The following is an 18734-nucleotide window of genomic DNA, read 5'->3' on the forward strand; positions in this document are numbered from 1 at the left end:
GGTCCGCGAGCCAGTCGGCCAGGTCACCCACGTAGCAATCACCGGATACGCTTTGCTCAACTCTGGAAACGCCTGCCCTTCACTCACCGCGACCAGCACTCAGGAAATGTCCCGGCCCGCTAGGCATTTTCCACTTTCCCGCCCACCTTAATCCCCAAGCTGCCCCTACGCGGTTTTCCAAGCCCTCCCGGGGCCGTGACCCAGGCAGGGGAAGGCCAGGACGGAGGGCGAACCACCATGCCCACGCCCCTCGGACCGCTACGAGCCGGATAAGTACCGAGAGGGGACCACCTGGGCCGCGACGACTGCGCACGCGCACTAGCAACAGTTCGCGTTCCTGTGAGGCTCAGACCTCTCCGGGTGGGGAAATCTTCCGGGAAGAAGGAGGGCAAATAATCTTTGACCCGGAACTGGGAGGGCGAGGAGCGGGAGGGATAGCCGGGCGCTACGCAAGGAGCGCGCGCGCTCCCTCCTTCAGCCGCCGCGGGCGTGAACCCGGGCGTTAGGCGTGCGCGCGCGCGGAGGGAGCGGCGCTCGCGCGAAGAGGCGCTTCATAGCGCCAGCTCAAGAAGGTCGAGGATGTGACCCGCGTGGTCGGCCGCGCCTCGCGGACGATGGTCGCCTTTTTGGGCCCTACGGCCCTGATGGTGCTCTTCGGGGTGCAGTGGGCGTTGCTCGCGGCCGCAGGTGAGAGACAGGAGGGTCTCGGCTCAGGCCTTGCCGAGGGCCGTGTCGGTCGTGAGGGCAGCCGCGGCGCCGAGGTGGGGCGGTGTCAGCGTCTTCTCCGGGAACCTCGTGGGGGTGGGGGCGTGGGGGGCGGCGGCCCGTGCCGCGGTGGTTTGGGGTCCGTGGCCGTACTGCTTAGATTGAAACCGACTTGGGCTCAAGAACAAACAGGACCAAGTGAGATCCAAAATCCTTGCAGGACCGGCGCCCTGGGTGAAGCTAGGTGGGCGAGAACATGCGCGTTCATTTGCTTCCTTCTGAAAAATCCACTTTCTCGGCTATAACCGAAAACCATTTTTTTCGATTATAGCCGAAAACGCTCGTTTCTGAAACGAGCGTTTAATAGACGCAGTCAGGCGCGGGAGCGGGCTGATTGTTGCAAAAATTATTTTGCCCTCGGGATCCGTGCAGTCTAATAAAAAATAATACAAGGGAAGTACACAACCAAAATGCAAAGGCTGGAACAGCCCCCGGGCCAGATTGCTGGCTTTTTTAATACTTAGCGAGCATGTCTCAACTGAATGGCCCTGATTATAAAGTTGACTGAAAGGGTGAGGTCATTTTGTAGCGGGGAGCGGTATAGGAGAGAGCAGGGCCAGCAGAGGGCAGGAATCAGGAGAGTTGGGTGAAGCGGCCCGGCAGTTTCAAAATACTTAAACCGTTTACTCAGAAAACAGTGTCCGTATATGGTATGTGATGTCATGTTTCTTGTAGTCTGCTGCAAATGTAGTCTATGAGTACTAAGGTCTTTGAGCAACTCATGATAATTTCTTTGACGTCTTTTGTTTATGAAAATCTTGCATCACACTCATGTTTTAAAATAATTGTCCCAGGTTTTCGCATAAAATTGGCATGCCAGGAGCATGTGCATTAAGAAACTAATTTTGATCTAGGCAGGAGGAGAGCATCTAAAATACAAATTATACGGAACCAGTGTTAATGAGCTCTTAACTATGTGCCAGACACTGTTAATACTGAACAAACCTGGGGTTCCTACCCCATGCACCTAAAAGCTCAGCTATGGCACGGGTTTCGGAAAGAGAAGCAGATCGGATGACCTCTAGGCCTTAAATCTGTCTCCCTGAGAATAAGGGGTTTAAAGTTTTTATGGACTCAAACAAGGGGAGATGGCATTATTATTACTACAGTATCAAATATAAGTAGCTACAATTCACAAATGTAAAGGATTGGCACTAGGCTGGAATTAAACCACCCATTACAATAAGCAAATCAGTAGTTCTGGACTGACTCAATTTCCTTGTTATCATTAAGGAATTGTTTCTGTGATTATAAGACTCTAAAGTTGTAAAACAGGATACTGGGGTACAAGCCGGACCAGTCATGAGGTTTTTAGAATTTGCAATTTAGTAGGTTTCAACAACTTCAGGTATTTCCTTTTGTATATTCTACAATATACTAGAAAAGTAAGAAAAGGCACCTGTGTGGTGATTCAGTCATCATAATTATGTGTTAAATCTGAATTTCTCCATGTACTATTCTAAATTACTTTAAGTATGTAAATTCATGTACTCATCTAAGTTGCTTTAGGTATGTAAACTCATTTAGCTCTCAGAACAGTCCTGGCTCCAGTACTCTCATTTCACAGATGAGGGATTTTAAGCACAGAGAGATTGAATAACTTACTTAAGGTCACACAGGTACCAGTGGCAGAGTGGGAAATCAAACCATAGGAGACTGGCATCAGAGCCTTGGAACTTAACCAGGCTGGACTATTTTCCTAAAGGTCAAACTATTTAAATTGTTGATTATCCCCCTAGTTATTAAGGGCTTAAATGTTAGTTACCTATCAGTTGACTAATCTACTTTTCCCCCCACAGAATAATTAACGTTCAAAGCCAAATAAAGTGTCAACCCACATATAATAACTTGAATTTGACATTGCAATGTTGCTCTCTGTTGCAAAAGTCATTAACAATAGCCATACGTTTTAATCTAGTAAATTCAATCTGGGACCCTATCCTAAGAAAATAATCCAAAGTATGAGCAGAAAGTTTTATTTATATTTGAATAGATGTTTGTGTTTTGTTTTACATCAAACTTAAGAGATAGTAAACCATTTCTGGTCATCAATATGAATGTGAAATGTTGGCAAAGCCAATCATACTGATGTGTAAATATTAGATTAAGTGCCCACTTATATAATTTACATACTAAAAGGGTAAAATAAATTATTAAGTGGAATCTTTAATGCTAATAGAATAAAATCCACGAAAACTATAATTCTGTTTAATAACTTTGTTTCTAAGTCCCTGTCCATTTATCAGTTTTGTTAAAGGTTTATTCGTTGTTTTCCCAAATGCTAAAATGTCTCTGACTCCAAGATCTCTTTCCTTTAGCAGAAGAATTTCATCTCTGAGAAAATCTCTGGCTCTACCCCATCAGAATTCTTCTTCTTAGCTCAAGGCCTAGAATTACTAGAGTTAGGATATTTTGGACATGATATTACCTAAATTACCAAATCGGATTCTCTGCCTAAAGTGCATATAAACTAATCTGTGACATCAGAATTTCAAACAGAGAAAAAGTCTTATTACAGAGCATGCTGTATAGGTGAAGGAGGCAAAAAGGCCTCAGGTCTGTTTCCCCATGTCATATGGGTTTGGAGTTTTATGGGATTAGATAAAGGGAAGTGGAGATGGTAACATTGACAGATATTGATAGATTGTTTGTGGTTAATTGGAAGTGTGTAAACTAGCTTACAGTTTACAGCAGTATTGTAAATAGTTTAACATAAACTAACAAGAGACTAAGCTGACAAGGGTTTGATAAAAAAAAAAAAAAAGACCAAGTGGAGCAAATGTATTGTTACCCGTTACAGCGGTGTTATGAAATATAAGATAACAATAAACGAAAGGAAGTAAACTTAAAATTCCATTTATAATTAAAATCTCTTAAAGGGTAATGGGCTAACTGATAGCATCACAATATTCCAAAACCTGCAAATCCTATCAAGTCTTTTGTTAACCCTCTGTTCCAGCCCAGCATAGCTCCTGAGACCACAGAACACACCAGACAGAAAATTAGCCATGACTTTTAATTAGGGACCTAGGGACAGGGGAATTATCCTTTTCAGTGGCAGTCGGTTGGGAAATGGAAGTCTGCAAAAATGGAAGACTTCACGTTCTTTGACCTTTAAGGTCTGTCTGTCTCCTGTAGGTGGCTGTGTGATTTGTTCTCAAATGGAGGAGGAGGCAGGGCCTGGCCTCTGGTTCCTTACACCCCCATAAATCCAAATCCAGTTTCTGCCCTTTGGCTGTATTGAATTTATAAAATCCTGATAAATGGGATAAGGGAGTTTATTCTATTCAGGGTTGAAGTCTCAGAGAATACAAATGTGAAACAGAAAATTGAGGGCGGGAGACTTGATGGGTACTTCCCCAAATTAAAAAAAAATCAGAGAATGTTTTCTTAGGTGTCTCCTCTTTAGACCCCATACCACAATATCATGTCTCCAACTCAAAGGACAGGAAGCAGTCCCAGTAAAGGAGGTTCTACACAAGGAGTCCTGTGATAGAAAATGTGCAAAAACATGCTCACCCTGAGGCAGAAATAAAGGCTAGAAATATTGTGGACACCAGAAATAAATTTAAAATGTAAAAAGTTGTAATATCTTACTGAAATTTCAGTCCTCAGTGATTTTGAAGAAGTTCATGTGAACCCAATACTTATATTGGCTAAGTACTTTGAAAACTGCAAGTTTGTATGAAGCAATGTGGACCGTGTCCTTAAGGAACTTGTAGTCTGGTTGGAAATTTGTGTTAAAGCAAAAAGCAAATTCTAAAAATACGTCTTTCATTCAACAAATATTTGTGAGCCTACAGTATGCCAGATACTGTGGTGAATACATCCACTTGAGTATGAAGTTGAGTTGATACCAGTCAAAAGAGGGGTTCTGTGCCTGATGTGCCTACCAGCCAATGTTTGAGTTTCTTGCAGGGTGAACCAAGGAGATCAGATATGGGCTTTGGGCCTAAATCTGTTTCCAGGAATCATAATTGTTCAGAATTTTTATGGATTCTAAAAAGGGGAGATAGAATTGTCACAATAGCAGTATAAACATCTGCAATTACAAATGCAAATGAGCAGAGCTAAGCTAGAACTAATGTAGGATAACCATTAACATAACAAGTACAAACACTGTAGCCAACGGGTAGTTTAGGTCTGACTTAAGTGCATTCATTAGCATGAGGGGGGGTGTCACGATTATAGGACTCCAAAGTTAAGAATAAGGGGGTACAAGCACGGTCAGTTAGGTTTTTTGGTTCTGTTTTGTATGCTGTGTTGTGGAGGTCACGTTTCACTCTTTTTCCATGTGACTGTCCCATTATTTTCACACCATTTGTTGAATTTGGGGGGGGGGGGGGGCGTGCCGGGAATTGAGTTCTCCCACTGAATTCTCAGGCGAGAATTCTACCACTGAGCTACCCTTGCACCCCCACACCATCCCCGTCAAAAGGTTTTTACACTTTACAATTCAGTAGGTTTCAACGAGTTCAGGTTTTTCTTTTTGGCTTTTCTACGGTATACTAGAAAGTAAGAAAAAGGCACCTATATGATGATTCAGACATAATTATTTGTTAAGTCTTACTTTTCTTGGTTACAGATGTACAGATTAAGTTATATAGCATGTAAGAGAAGAGCAAGATCAGTATTGGGGTAAGGTTTTCTTTAAGGAATGAAACTTAAGCTGGGCCTTGAGGTATTTGGGTATTCAGCAAGACAGCAAGGCAGAGAGGTGAACTGCAACTTGGAAGGGCTGGAAAGGAAGAATGAGGAGGGAGGAGAGCCAACTGGTGGATTTGTATTAGGAATAGAGGTTCAGACTTGATAGAATCAGCAGTCAGGGCATTTTCAGGTTCTGGAAGTGCTTGGCTGATGGGATAAACATTCATACATCTGTTTTCATTTTGTTTTGCGACTATTCAGTTCCTATGAATAGCTGTCAAGTTTGAAATCACATCTCTTCAGATCTATATCAAACTATATGAAGCAACCACCACTAAACGTAGCAGTCAAGGCTGTTAAACACTTGAGCCCTGTACCCTTTGCATCGGTATTACATCAAAGAAAAATCCTATTTTTCTACTGAGCTTTTTTTTGTTTTTGCTTTTTTTTCAGTAAAAGATAACTCTTACTTTTATAGATGAAAAAGACTCAACCTTTTTCCTGCTCTCTCATACAGAAATGTAAATAATTAGGAGCCTCCCTGTGCTTAGAGTAATTAATTTTTTTAGATTTTTATATGCTTTGTTGTATTTAAAAATATTCATTCTTTAATCAGTGGTGTGAAGGGAAGAATAACTTTTTTGATATCTATATAATGCATGTATAATTATTTTCTTCGTTGTTGTTGCCTTTATAGGTGGAAACAATCTAAAATCTCCCCACAATGTAGAGGTCTCTATCATAGATGACAGCTTTATCCTGAAGTGGAACAGAAGCAATGAGTCTGTCAAGAATGTGACTTTTTCAGCAGATTATCAAATGTAAGTCTCTATTTGTTGATTTGCCAGAAATTCTGAATAATTTTTATAATTCTGACACCATGAGTTTTTTGTTTTTGTTTTCAGATTTAGGAAACATTTGTTTTTCCTTAATTTAAAAATGTTATAACTATTTTACATACTATTAATAACTTATTTTCTATAAATAGAGACTTAATCAAATTTCATCTTTGGGCATTGAAACAAAAGAGATTTGGGGCTGAAGGTAGGAGACAGTTTCTCTAATTCACAGCCTTATCTTCTCTGACTGCTTTAGATGCTCTAGCATTTTCAAATAAAAACTGGTCCAGGGGCGGGCCGCGGTGGCTCAGCAGGCAAGAGTGCTTGCCTGCTATGCCGGAGGACCCCGGTTCGATTCCCGGCCCCAGCCCATGTAAAAAACAAACAAACAAACAAAATATAATAAAACAAGAAAATGTTTAAAGATGTTTCCCTTTCTTCCTTCCTTCCATCCTTCCTTCCTTCTCTGTCTTTCCTTCCCTTCCTCCCTCTCTCTTTAAAAAAAAAAAAAAAAAAAAAAAACTGGTCCAAACTTGAGCATGTCTTGAGGATATGGGAGAATAACCAAAAAAGGTCCATTTGAAAGGTCTTGGAATAGAGAGAGAGAGAAAGGTATATAATATCATGCGTATAATTAAAGTTACCTTTATAAAAAAGAACAAAGCCACAGACACTGCTGTCATATTTTTGTTCCTTCACAAGTTGTTACTTATGCTAAATTCTCTTATCCTTAAAGTCTTCTACTCTTCCCTTCTCATTTTTAACATCAAATGCATTATTTCAGTGTATTCTTACCCTGTTTTTTATTTTGCCAGCTTTATAAACAATTACCTTGCAAAAATATGCCAACAGCATGTTTGGGGAGACGGTGTGGTGTGGTGTGGTGTAGCGTAGTGCAGGGTGGGATGGGTTACAAACTTGAGCCAAGCTGCTTTTGGCTTAAATCATCTTCTTTTAGTTACTCTCTATGTATCTCAGTTTCCTTATCTAATAAATGAATTTGGAAACTAAGATGATCATATAATTTATCATCCAAACTAAAATACTTTTTAAAAATGTAAGAGGCACCTATGTTTTCTGTTTAATGAATTTGATAACTGGTCCAGGATATTTTTAAGAAAAAAAGACATCTAATTTTAGATGATCTGCAACACCGAGCTTAAACCAAGACTGCCGTAGGCAAAGTGGAATGGGACACCCCAATAGTAAAGTGTCTGACTCAGAAGGTTGTTGTAAGTATTGAATAGTTATAAAGTATGCAGTGGCAGTAAGTGATAAATTGAAATGTAATAGCAGCAGCAGACAGGTATTTTCTCATACAGTATGTCACAATGTAGGACATATGCCACTGGTATTCTGCATACACCACAAATAAATGATACACAGACACATGCATATTAAGATTCCAGTGCCTGAAGAACAAATGCCGTCTTAAAAAAAAAATCAGTGTTTACAGATTACATCTAGAATATCTTATGATGGATGTGACATTTAGCATTCATTCTTTCATAAAACAAATGGCTTTTTATGCCAAGCATTCTTCTAGGTACTAAGAATGTATCAGTGAGCAGAAGAGACCGAGATGGAATAAAGATAATGAAACTGATTTTATGAAATGACTATTATATTAGTTACACATTCATAGTTTAAGTTATATTCTGTTCTGACCTAAATATCGTATGATAAAAAGTTCTTTGGTTTTTGTTTTTAAGGTAATAAAATATTAAAGTATAACTGCAGCTGCAGTAATTCCCTTATATGCAAAAGTAGTTATAATAGAGCATATAGTTACATCTGGAGCAGAGTAGAAAGACAAAAGTAAAGAGTTATTGGGTTATTTATTTTTATTTTTATTTTTTTATATCTTTACTGATAAATCTTCACACACATACATTCCATACATGGTGTACAATCAGTGGCTCACAATGTAATCACATGCTTGTGTATTCATCACCATGATCATTTTTTAGAGCATTTGCATTACTCTACCAAAAAAGAAAAAAAGGAAAAATTCTTACATACCAAACCGCTTACCCCTCCCTCTCATTGACTACTGGTATTTCCATCCACCCAATTTATTTTAACATTTGTCCCCCTATTATATATTTTTATCCATATTTTTTTACTCATCTGTCCATAGCCTGGATAAAAGGAGTCGCAGACACAAGGTTTTCACAATCCCACAGTCACATTATAAAAGTTGTATCTTTATACAATCATCTTCAAAAATCATGACTCCTGGAATATTGCTCAGCAGTTTCAGATACATCCCTCCAGGCACTCCAGTATACCATAAACTAAAAGGGATATCTGTATAATGCGTAAGAACAGCCACCAGGATAACTTCTCGACTGTTTGAAATCTCTGAGCCAGTGAAGCTTTATTTTGTCTCACTTTTCTCTTCCCCCTTTTGGTCAAGAAGGCTTTCTCGGGTGGGCCACGGTGGCTCAGCAGGTAAGAATGCTTGCCTGCCATGTCCGAGGACCCGGGTTCGTTTCCCGATGCCTGCCCATGTAAAAAAAAAAAGAAGACTTTCTCACCCCTCTTGGTCAATAAGGCTTTCTCAATCCCTTGAGGCCAAGTTCCGGCTCATCCCAGGAGTTCTGTCCTATGTTACCAGGGAGATTTATACCCCTGAGAGTCATGTCCCATGTAGGGGGTAGGGTAGTGAGTTCACCTGCCAAGTTGGCTTAGAGAGAGGCCACACCTGAGTAACAAAAGAGGTTCTCTGGGGTTCACTGTTAGGCATAATTATAAGTAGGCTTAGCTTATCCTTTGCAGGAGTAAGTTTCATAGGGTGAACCCCAGGATCAAGGGCTTGGCCTGTTTGTCCCCGCTACTCTCAAGAATGTTAGAAATTCTCCAAATGGAGAAGTTGAATATTTCCTCCTTTTTCCCCAGTACCCCAAAGGGACCTTGCAAATATTTCTTTATTCACTGCCCAAATTACTCTGGGATATTTTGAGGCATCACACTAACCTGGACAAGCCAACGAGATCTCTTGCCCTATTCAGGATTCCATGTGGTGTTCAACTAAACCGACCATGGAAGTTAAATTAGGAATTATGCTGCCCAAAGTATAGATTTTTTACCAAGTAAACATCTCTCCCTTTGATCTCACACCCAAGTTGAAGTTTTAAAATATTTTTCCTGTATTCTGATATACCTTAGTTCTATCCAGATAGCTTCATTCATATCTATACTCGAAGTCTGATGACTGTCTCAACAGTTCCTGTGTGGGTACTGCTGACTTTCATTGCTTCAGAGCTATAACTCTGAGTCTTAGGTGTCACATAAATACGGAAGTTTCTGGGAACAACCAAGTTATAAACAAACAGCTCAGTATCTCAGAATTTAGAAATAACAGTTAGAACCCCTGAATATATGTGACTGCTGTCAGAGCTTACAGTTTAAGCTCCTTTACAATAGACCCCAATCTGATATTCTCGACTTTACTTCACCAAGTTTTTATATTATAATTAGTCCATATGATTGAGGCATGATAATATTTGTCTTTTTGTTCCTGATATTTCATTCCTTAAGGTTCATACACCTAGTTGCATGCCTCACAACTTCATTCCTTCTTGAGGCCTCTCGGTAGTCCATTCTGTGTATACACCATAGATCCCCGTTCCATTCCTCAGTTTTACCTTTAGGCCCCTTGCATCCTTTGTGGATCATGAACACTGCCACCATAAATACCAGTCTGCAAATGTCCATTTGTATCCCCACAATCAGTTCCTGCAGGTGTATACTGAGCAACAGGTTTCAGGATCATATGTCAAACCCATCCCTCCCCTCCTGTGGAACCACCACACTGCCCTCCAAGGGGCTGCACCTCTGTTTGCCTACCAACATTGAATAGGTACATCTCTTTCTCTGCAATTTCTCTAGCACTTGTTTCTTTCTCTTCATTTTTTAACAGTTTTATTCACACATCATACAATCCAACCTAAGTGTATAGATATACCTTCGCCTCCCATCTATATGAAGACATTTCCTTTTACTCCACAAAGAATCCCTACCACTCCCCCATGCCCCTAACCTGTTGACATTTAATTTTGGCATAATGCCTTTATTATATTCACTGGAAGCACAGTATAATGTTACTGTTGACTATAGACCCTAGTTTATATTGATTGTACTTCCCCCTTGCCCCCATATCATCTGTTTTCAGCAACCTGCAATGTTGATATTCATTTGTTCTCCATTTTACAAAAGTGTTTTTTTATTTGTACATTTAATCACCATCGTTGTTCTATCTAGGCATTCCTAAATTATACCATCTCAGTCTTTATCCTCTGTCTTTCCTTTTGGTTTCATGTATCTCCAGCCCTTCTCCCTCAGTCATACTCACATTCAGCTTCATTCATTGTACTAATATTATTGTGCTACAATCAGATAATATTGTGCTGTCCATTTCTGAATTTTTACAGTCAGTCCTGTTGCACAATCTGCATTCCTTTGGCACCAACTGCTCAATTGTCTATTCTCTTTCTATCTCCTGATAATCTGTATTCTAAACTTCAATTCTCAAAGTTCACTCATTAATAGTTACTAGATTTTTAAAAATAGATACTGACATTTTGAGTTTCCCAGTACTGTTTATGTTTAAATTAAGATATCATTAATTCCAACTCTAATCTTAAAACTAGGTAGGTAAAGTATAAGGGGAACCACCCAGGAACAACACGTTCTGTATGCTGTTGTATATTTTTGATAAATGTTTTCCTGTTTTAAAAGTAGGGTAGACTTGCATTTAGGTCAATACAAAATTATTTGGATAGCATCATGTTTTCTAATATCTTAAAGTATCTTTAAAATGAAGTCTACAGGCGGACAACGGTGGCTCAGTGGCAGAGTTCTCACCTGCCACACCGGAGACCCAGGTTCATTTCCCTGTGCCTGCCCATGTTTTAAAAAAGAAACTCCCACAGCAATAACAAAAAAAGAATCTCTGGCAGTGCAATTGTGGTTCAGTGGCAGAATTCTCACCTGCCATGCCAAAGACCTGGGTTCGATTCTCAGAGCCTGCCCATGCCAAAAAAAAAAAATGAAGTTTCCAATATTACTGAAAAAAAACAAACAAAAAACCAGCCAGTGCTAGAATTAGGCTTGACAAAAGTGCCTTCTCAGAAGATAGGTTCTCTGCCTGCTTTAGGTAGACAGAGTTTACCGTAGGCAAAAAAATAGGAAAAAATGAATTCTAGTTTATTATCCCTTATTTGTTCCCCAGTCTCTTCTCTCTTCTTTGCAGCAACATGCCCTTTCTGCTTTAGGCAGTTCACTTCTTTTGAAAAAGAGTGGGATCTCAATCACTTAAAATTTGATTGACCAGTTCCATTTTGAGGAATTTGTTAGTTTATATTAACGGTTTTTAAGTTTTATGCTTCTAATGATGGGATGAAAGGAATTATGAAGATTAGCCAGCAGAAAGGGTCATTTGGTTTGGGGGAGGGCAGAGGAGACCTGATATCGTATTGATTCTGTTGTAAGGTCAACCTCAGAGTGGGTAAATCAATTCATAGGAGGAGGTCAGAAGGGAATAATGAAATCCAGTTCCCAAATTTTTTCGGTAAGAAAGCCAAGGTCCAGAAGCACAAAGTAATGCCAGAAGTCACACAGGTGCTTTTGATGAAAATGACCTTAAATCTACTTTTGCCTTATGGTTCATTTTTTTCTCTACTTCCTTGATAATCCTAATATAGTCATCCATGAAATTATATATAGAACTGTATTTAAAAATTAACTATGTCCATTTATTCCATTTATATAAATAATAACTTGGTATATAGGCAGTAAAGAAGTTTGGAAAGATATAACTAAAATGTCAATAGGACATTAACTCAAGTAGAAGAGATGGCTATTTAAACTAGCTTTATTATGTTTGTAAGCAGAAAACTTACTTGATATTTCTTTGTATTTATACATTTGCTCATTCATTCATATGCTTTTCTGTTTTAAAGATCTGGGATGGATAATTGGATAAAATTGCCTGGGTGTCAATATATTACTAGTACCAAATGCAGCTTTTCTTCTGCCAATCTAAAAGTTTATCAAGAAATTAAATTGCGTGTGAGAGCAGAAAAGGGAAACAGTACTTCTCCATGGTATGAGGTTGACCCATTTATACCATTTCTAAAAGGTAAGAAAAAGTTGCTCTCTGAATTAAATGTTAATTCTTTACTAAGTATAAGAACAGCTTACTTCCCGAGTCCATTCATTCTCATCATGTAGTATCTTTAATCTTTAAAAAATAAAGAACGATTCCCTTAAAAGTATATTTCCTTCATGCAACTACCACATTTCTCTGCTTCTCTTGTAGTAGTGGTTCTTGAAGTGTGGTCTGGGGACCCTTAGGGTCCCTTTCAGGGGGTTGGTAAGGATGGAACTATTTTCATAATAATTTTAAGATATATTTTTCCCTTTTCATTCTCATTTTCTTACATATTTACAGTGGAATTTTCCAGAATTCCCTTGTCAGGTGACATGGTAACTGAATGCAGAAGTAATTATAGACTCTATTTGTCTTCTATTATGCCAGAGATTAAAGAGTTTTGAAAAATAGTATATAAAAGTACCTCTCTTTTCAGTAACTTTTTAGTTTTAGGAAAGTGTAGCTATTTTTATTAAGAACTATTTGGTACCATTTAATGGGTTTGTTATTGTTAGTTTTACTTCTGCAGGGTCAGTGGTTATGTTTCCTGTTTCATTTCTGATTTTATTTGTTTCCCCTCTCTCTCTCTCTCTCTTGTCAAACTAGCTAAGGGTCCATCAATTTTATTGATTTTTTTCAAAGAACCAACTTTTGATTTTGTTGATGTTCTCAATTGTTTGCATGTTCTCAACTTAATTTATTTCTGTTCTAATCTTTGTTATTTCTTTCCTTTTGTTTGCTTTGGAATTAGTTTGCTGTTCTTTCCCTGGTTCTTCCAAGTGAACAGTTAATTCCTTGAGTTTTGTTTTTTCTTCTTTTTTAATATACGCATTTAAGATAATAAATTTTCCCTTAACACTGTCTTTCCTGCATCCATAAATTTTGATATGTTGTGTTTTCATTTTCATTTGCCTCGAGATATTCATTGATTTCTCTTGTGGTTTTTTTCTTTGACCCACTCGTTGTTTAAGTGTATGTTGTTTAGCCTCCATATAGTTGTGAATTTTTTGGCCCTCTGCCTGTTATTGATTTCCAGCTTCATTCCATTATGATCTGAGAAAGTGCTTTGTATTATTTCAATCTTTTAAAATTTATTGAGACTCGCTTTGTGACCTAGCATATGGTCTGTCCTTGAGAATGATCCATGAACACTTGAGAAAAATGTGTATCCTGCTGTTGTAGGTTATAATGTTCTGTGAATGTCTGTTAAGTCTAGTTCATTTATTGTGTTATTCAAATTTTCTGTTTCTTTATTGATCCTCTGTCTAGATGTTCTCTCCATTGATGAGAATGGGGAATTGAAGTCTTCAGCTATTATGGTAGAGGTGTCTATTTCTCCCTCCAGTGTTTTCAGTGTTTGCCTCGTGTACTTTGGCGCACTCTGACTCAGTGCATAAATACTTACGATTGTTGTGTCTTGTTGAATTGTTCCTTTTATTAATACATAGTGTCCTTCTTTGTTCTTTCAGTTGTTTTGTATTTGAAGTCTTATTTGTCAGATATTGTGTAGCTACCCTGATCCTTTCTTGTTGTTGTTCACATAAAATATCTTTCTCCAACCTTTCACTTTCAATCTGGTTTTGTCCTTGGGTCTAAAGTGAGTCTTCTATAGGCAATTTATAGATGGGTCCTATTTTTTAATCCATTCTGCCAGTCTGTGTCTTGATTGAGGAGTTTAATCCACTAACATTTAGTGTTATTACTGTAAAGGCGGTACTTCTACCTTTTTGTATTTTGTATTGTATATGTCATATCTGATTTTTTTTCTCTTTTTACCTTTAGTAATAGTCTTCATTTTACACCGTTCTCCAGACCTCTCTCTCCTGCCTTTTCCTGTCTGCCTGTAGTGCTCCCTTTAGTAATTCTTGCAGAGCCAGTCTCTTAGTCACAAATTGTCTCAATGATTGTTTCTCTGAAAATATTTTAATCTCCCCCTCATTTTGAAGAACAGTTTTCCTGGATGTAGAATTCTTGGTTGGCAGTTTTTCTCTTTTAGAATCTTAAATATATCATACCACTGTTGTCTCGCCTCCATTGTTTATGCTCAGAAATCCACACATAGTCTTATTGGGTTTCCCTTGTATGTAATGGATTGCTTTTCTCTTGCTGCTTTCAAAATTCTCTCTTTGTCTTTGACATTTAACAAAGTTTATTGATTAGTAAGTGTCTTGGAGTATGTCTATTTGGATCTTTTCTGTTTGGGGTACACTGCACTGCTTGGATATGTAATTTTATGTCTCATAAGAGATGGGAAGTTTTTGGTGATTATTTCCTCCATTAGTCTTTCTCCTCCTTTTCCATTTTCTTTTCTTTCTGGGGCACACACAAGACATATATATTCATGTGCTTCATGTTGTCATTCAGTTCTCTGAAATCCTGCTTATATTTTTCCATTCTTTTCCCTGTGTGTCAGATTTCAGATGTCCAGTCTTCTAGTTCACTAATCCTTTCTTCTGCCTCCTCAGATCTATTGTAGGTTTCTGTTGCTTTTTCCCTTTATTCCTGTAAGATCTGTGATTTGTTTTTTCACACTTTTGAGTTCCTCTTTTTGTTCGTCTAGTGTCTTCTTTACATTCTCCTTCTGTTGTTGATTTGATTTTTGATGAGATTTTCCATGTCTGTTCGAAATCCTGAATTATTTGTTTCAACTCCTGTATCTCATTTGAGGTGTTGGCTTGTTCCTTTGACTGGGCTGTAGCTTCGATTTTCCTAGTATGACTCATTATTTTTGCTGGCATGTAAGCATTTGATTTCCTTAATTAGTTTATTCTGGATTTATTTGGAACAAATAATTCTTAATTATTTGTTCTGTTTTGCCTAGGATTTTCTTGTTGGATGGCCTTGTTCGATGGCCTTGTTCTCTGTCTGTTCTTTGACATTCAGTTCAGCTTATTTTAGACCTCTAGCATAGGTTGTATTAAACTTTCCCTGCCTATATGGAGCCTTTTCTTTTTTTTTTTCTTTTTTTTGAGGAAGGTCCCCTCAGATACTATAGACCGCAGTCAGATTTTCCCAGATCAAACAGGCCTACAACTCAAGAGGAAAGAGTGGCCCATCTAATGAGCTGTTAAGGAATAGAAAAAAAGCCTTTTAAGAGCCAGATGCCTGCTCCTCAGTTTCAGGAGCCTAGGTTGGTAGTGGCTCTTGGTTTTTCCACACTCTTTGTGCCCCCTTTTCTTGGAGTCCATCCCTTTTCCAGTGTTTTGTGCTGTCTGACTCAAAAAGCCTCGTGGTTTTGTTTTTGTTTTCCATCAACCCTGCCCCCTCTCTACCCGGGCAAAAACTCCTAGTGCCTTTATTGCTTATTCCAAGTTTACCTATCCTCGGGGCCTCTTTTCAGTAGTCAGAATTTGTTTATTAATTCTGCTATTAGAGTTTGGTTGAGCTAAACCCTTGTTGCTAGTATAGTCTGTTTCCTTTCCCCTTGGGAAATCAGCCTGCCCATGGGGGAGAGGCACTGGCCTCCAGGGCTTGGGAGCCTTCAGTTCTGTGTGGGATCTCAGCTGTTCGACGTACTGCAGACTGGGGTTTGCTGAATGTCCAGTCACTGATGTTCCCTCAGCAGTTGTTCTGTACCGTTCCTGGCTATTTACTGGCTGCTCTGGAGGATGAACTAAATTCCATATCTCAATAAGACACCATCTTGCCTGAGAACCATTGCCTTATACCAAAACCCCTCAAAAGAAGAATTATCTGTACTTCCTTCTTCTGCTTTCCCCCCTTCCCTCTTCAAACCTCTGTGATCAAGCTTTGTTCATCACTTTACTAAAACCACTCTTGTCAAGATCACCAGTGACCCCCACAGTGCCCAATCCATTTGGAATCCCAGTCCTCTTCTGATTTGGCTCCTCTGAGGCACAGATGAAATTAGCGCTCACTTCCTTCCCTTGACTTCTGGCCTTGCTCTTTCCAGGCTCTTCCTACCTCATTGGTTGCTCCTTTTCAGTTCCTCTGCCAGTTTTTCCTCCTCTTCCAGATCTTTAAATGTTGAACAGCCCACAGGACTCAGCTGTTGAACCTCTTCTCTTCCTTTTTTATGTTCACTTTGCTGGTTATCTTACAGCTGTCAATACCATCAAATGATATTGACTCCCCAAATTATACCTCCAGTTCCATTCCTTCACCTGACTAACTTTAGACTTGTATCACCAACTTGCTACTCTCTCTCAGGTATCTGAAAGTCAAATCCAAATAAAGCTCTTGCTCTTCTCCTTAAAACCTGTTTTCCCCACAGTATATTCCATCTTAATTAAGGACGTTACCATTTACCCATATATTTGCTCAGTCCAAGAGCCTTGGAATTATTGACACATCTTTTTCTCTCATATCCTACATCCAGTTCATCAAAAAATTCTGTCAGCTATACCTTAAAAGTATATTCTGAGTCCAGGGCAGGTAACGGAGGCTCAGTGGCAGAGTTCTCGCCTACCATGCTGGAGACCCAGGTTTGGTTCCTGGTGCCTGCCCACGTAAAAAGAAAGAAAGAAAAAAGTATATTCTGAGTCTGATCTTTTCTCATTTCCACCACTGCTACAGCCTTTACCAAGCCACTTTCATTTCTCACTTGAACTCCTGCAGTAGCTTACTGGTCTCCCTGTTTCCTCATACCTTCACTAGGATGAGCTTGCCAGAGTGTAAATCAGATCATGGCACCCTCCAATCTCTATCCTCCGCTGACTTTTCACAGATTCAGCTATGACCACAAAGTGCTTCTTTGGCTGTCTGGTATCTAGCTACCTCTCCAGTCTCATTTTCATCACCTTTCAGCCTTGTTTATTGCTCTTCAGCCCTGCTAGCCACCTCAGTCTCCAGAAAATGCCAAGCACATTCCTGTCTTAGAGACTTTGCCCTTATTGCCTCAGCCTGGAGTACTTATTTCCCTAGATATTTGTATGACTTGCTCCTTCCCTTTAGTCAGGTCTCAGCATGAATGTCACTCTCAGAAAGACTTCTGCAGACCAACTTATCTACAACAGTACTTGCTATCATTCACTCACTGTTCTTTTATATTTATTTTTCTTTATATTACATGTGATGTTATATGTAGTTGTTTATTCAGTGGTTTGGTTTCTTCAAATGTAAAACCAGTGTAAGCCACATACGGGCAGGGTCTTATCTGTTTACTATGCCAGATATTTTCAAGTGGTCAGAAATATTTATTGAATGAATGTTTTTGCATGATAGTATTATGTAATAATTGTTTTGACTTTTTATAGCTCAGATTGGTCCTCCAGAAGTACATTTAGAAGCTGAGGATAAGGCAATAGTAATTACCATCTCCTCTCCTGGAACAGAAGATAGTGTCATGTGGGCTATGGATAAGTCAAAGTTCATTTACAGCTTAGTTTTCTGGAAGAATTCTTCAGGTGTAGAAGTAAGCTTCTTTTTTTTTTTTTTTTAACCTTTGTTTATGTGGGAGAAAAATGAGGTGAATTAATTCTAAAATTTGATTTTATACTTTTTTAAAGAGTAGACCTTTTTTTTTTTATTTTGTAGAAAAGGATTGAACCTGTTTATTCCAGAGATAAGATTTATAAACTCTCACCAGAGACTACTTATTGTTTAAAAGTTAAAGCAAGACTACGTTTGCAGAGAAAAGTCGGTTTGTATAGTCCAGTGTACTGTATAAATACCACAGGTAAAAAAGGAGTTTTGCTTTATGTTCAATAACTGTATATATAAATTGACAATGTATCAATCTTGGCATTTTCCCCCTAGTTAATGAACTTTATATGAAGGTTTAATAGATGTTAAAAGCACTAGTTATAACAGTATTTGCATAAGCCAAAATTGTTATTTGGGAATTTTTTCTGAAATAAATGGTAATGAAAATTAATTTTACTTAATAGTACAAATATTTTGTAATGACAGAAACTGCTTTTATTTGTTCAGAATCCACAAAACGGGGAAGTAGTTGCTAATAGAACAGTCTTCTATAAAGTATACCTTTATCAGTGTTGTAATATTGTTAGGATATGAAAGCGTTCGGATATGTTAGTCTGTAACATTTTGCCAGTGATCAGTGTCAAGACTAGGAACTAGGGTTTGTTTATTATTTTAATTTTAAATGCAGTATGTGTTATTTTTAAAATCAAACAATACTGAAAGGTTTAAAGTAAATTTTTCCTTTGCTCTTCCATCCTTCGTCCTCAGTTCCTTTTACCAGAGATAAATATTGCTAACAGTTTGTGTATATTTTCTATCCCTTTTTCTGGACTGTTACCAAGATTTTTGGTTTTTATTTTTAAATAAAAAATAGGATCATAGCAGACATATTTTACAACTTGTTTTTTTTTTTAAACCTAAGATATTGAGGATGTCTTTCT

General features: G+C 38.5%; 1 protein-coding gene across 3 annotated transcripts in view; it reads left to right on the plus strand.

Moving 5' to 3' along the window:
• The first annotated feature begins 491 nt into the window (after nt 1-491).
• Nucleotides 492-18734, plus strand: part of LOC143648621 (interferon alpha/beta receptor 1-like) — a 30202-nt gene continuing 11959 nt past the window's right edge. Inside the window, exons 1-5 of one of the 3 annotated variants that reach the window (XM_077118871.1) lie at nt 492-687; nt 6110-6233; nt 12218-12396; nt 17625-17782; nt 17905-18046. In XM_077118871.1, the coding sequence (XP_076974986.1) occupies nt 615-687; nt 6110-6233; nt 12218-12396; nt 17625-17782; nt 17905-18046 (676 nt within the window). In that variant the 5' untranslated portion in view covers nt 492-614. Of the gene's footprint in view, nt 688-826; nt 950-6109; nt 6234-12217; nt 12397-17624; nt 17783-17904; nt 18047-18734 lie in introns of those variants that run through there. The other 2 variants (XM_077118869.1, XM_077118870.1) reach the window with 2 other exon arrangements.

Source organism: Tamandua tetradactyla, chromosome 10 (genome assembly GCF_023851605.1).
Source record: "Tamandua tetradactyla isolate mTamTet1 chromosome 10, mTamTet1.pri, whole genome shotgun sequence".
Taxonomy (NCBI): domain Eukaryota; kingdom Metazoa; phylum Chordata; class Mammalia; order Pilosa; family Myrmecophagidae; genus Tamandua; species Tamandua tetradactyla.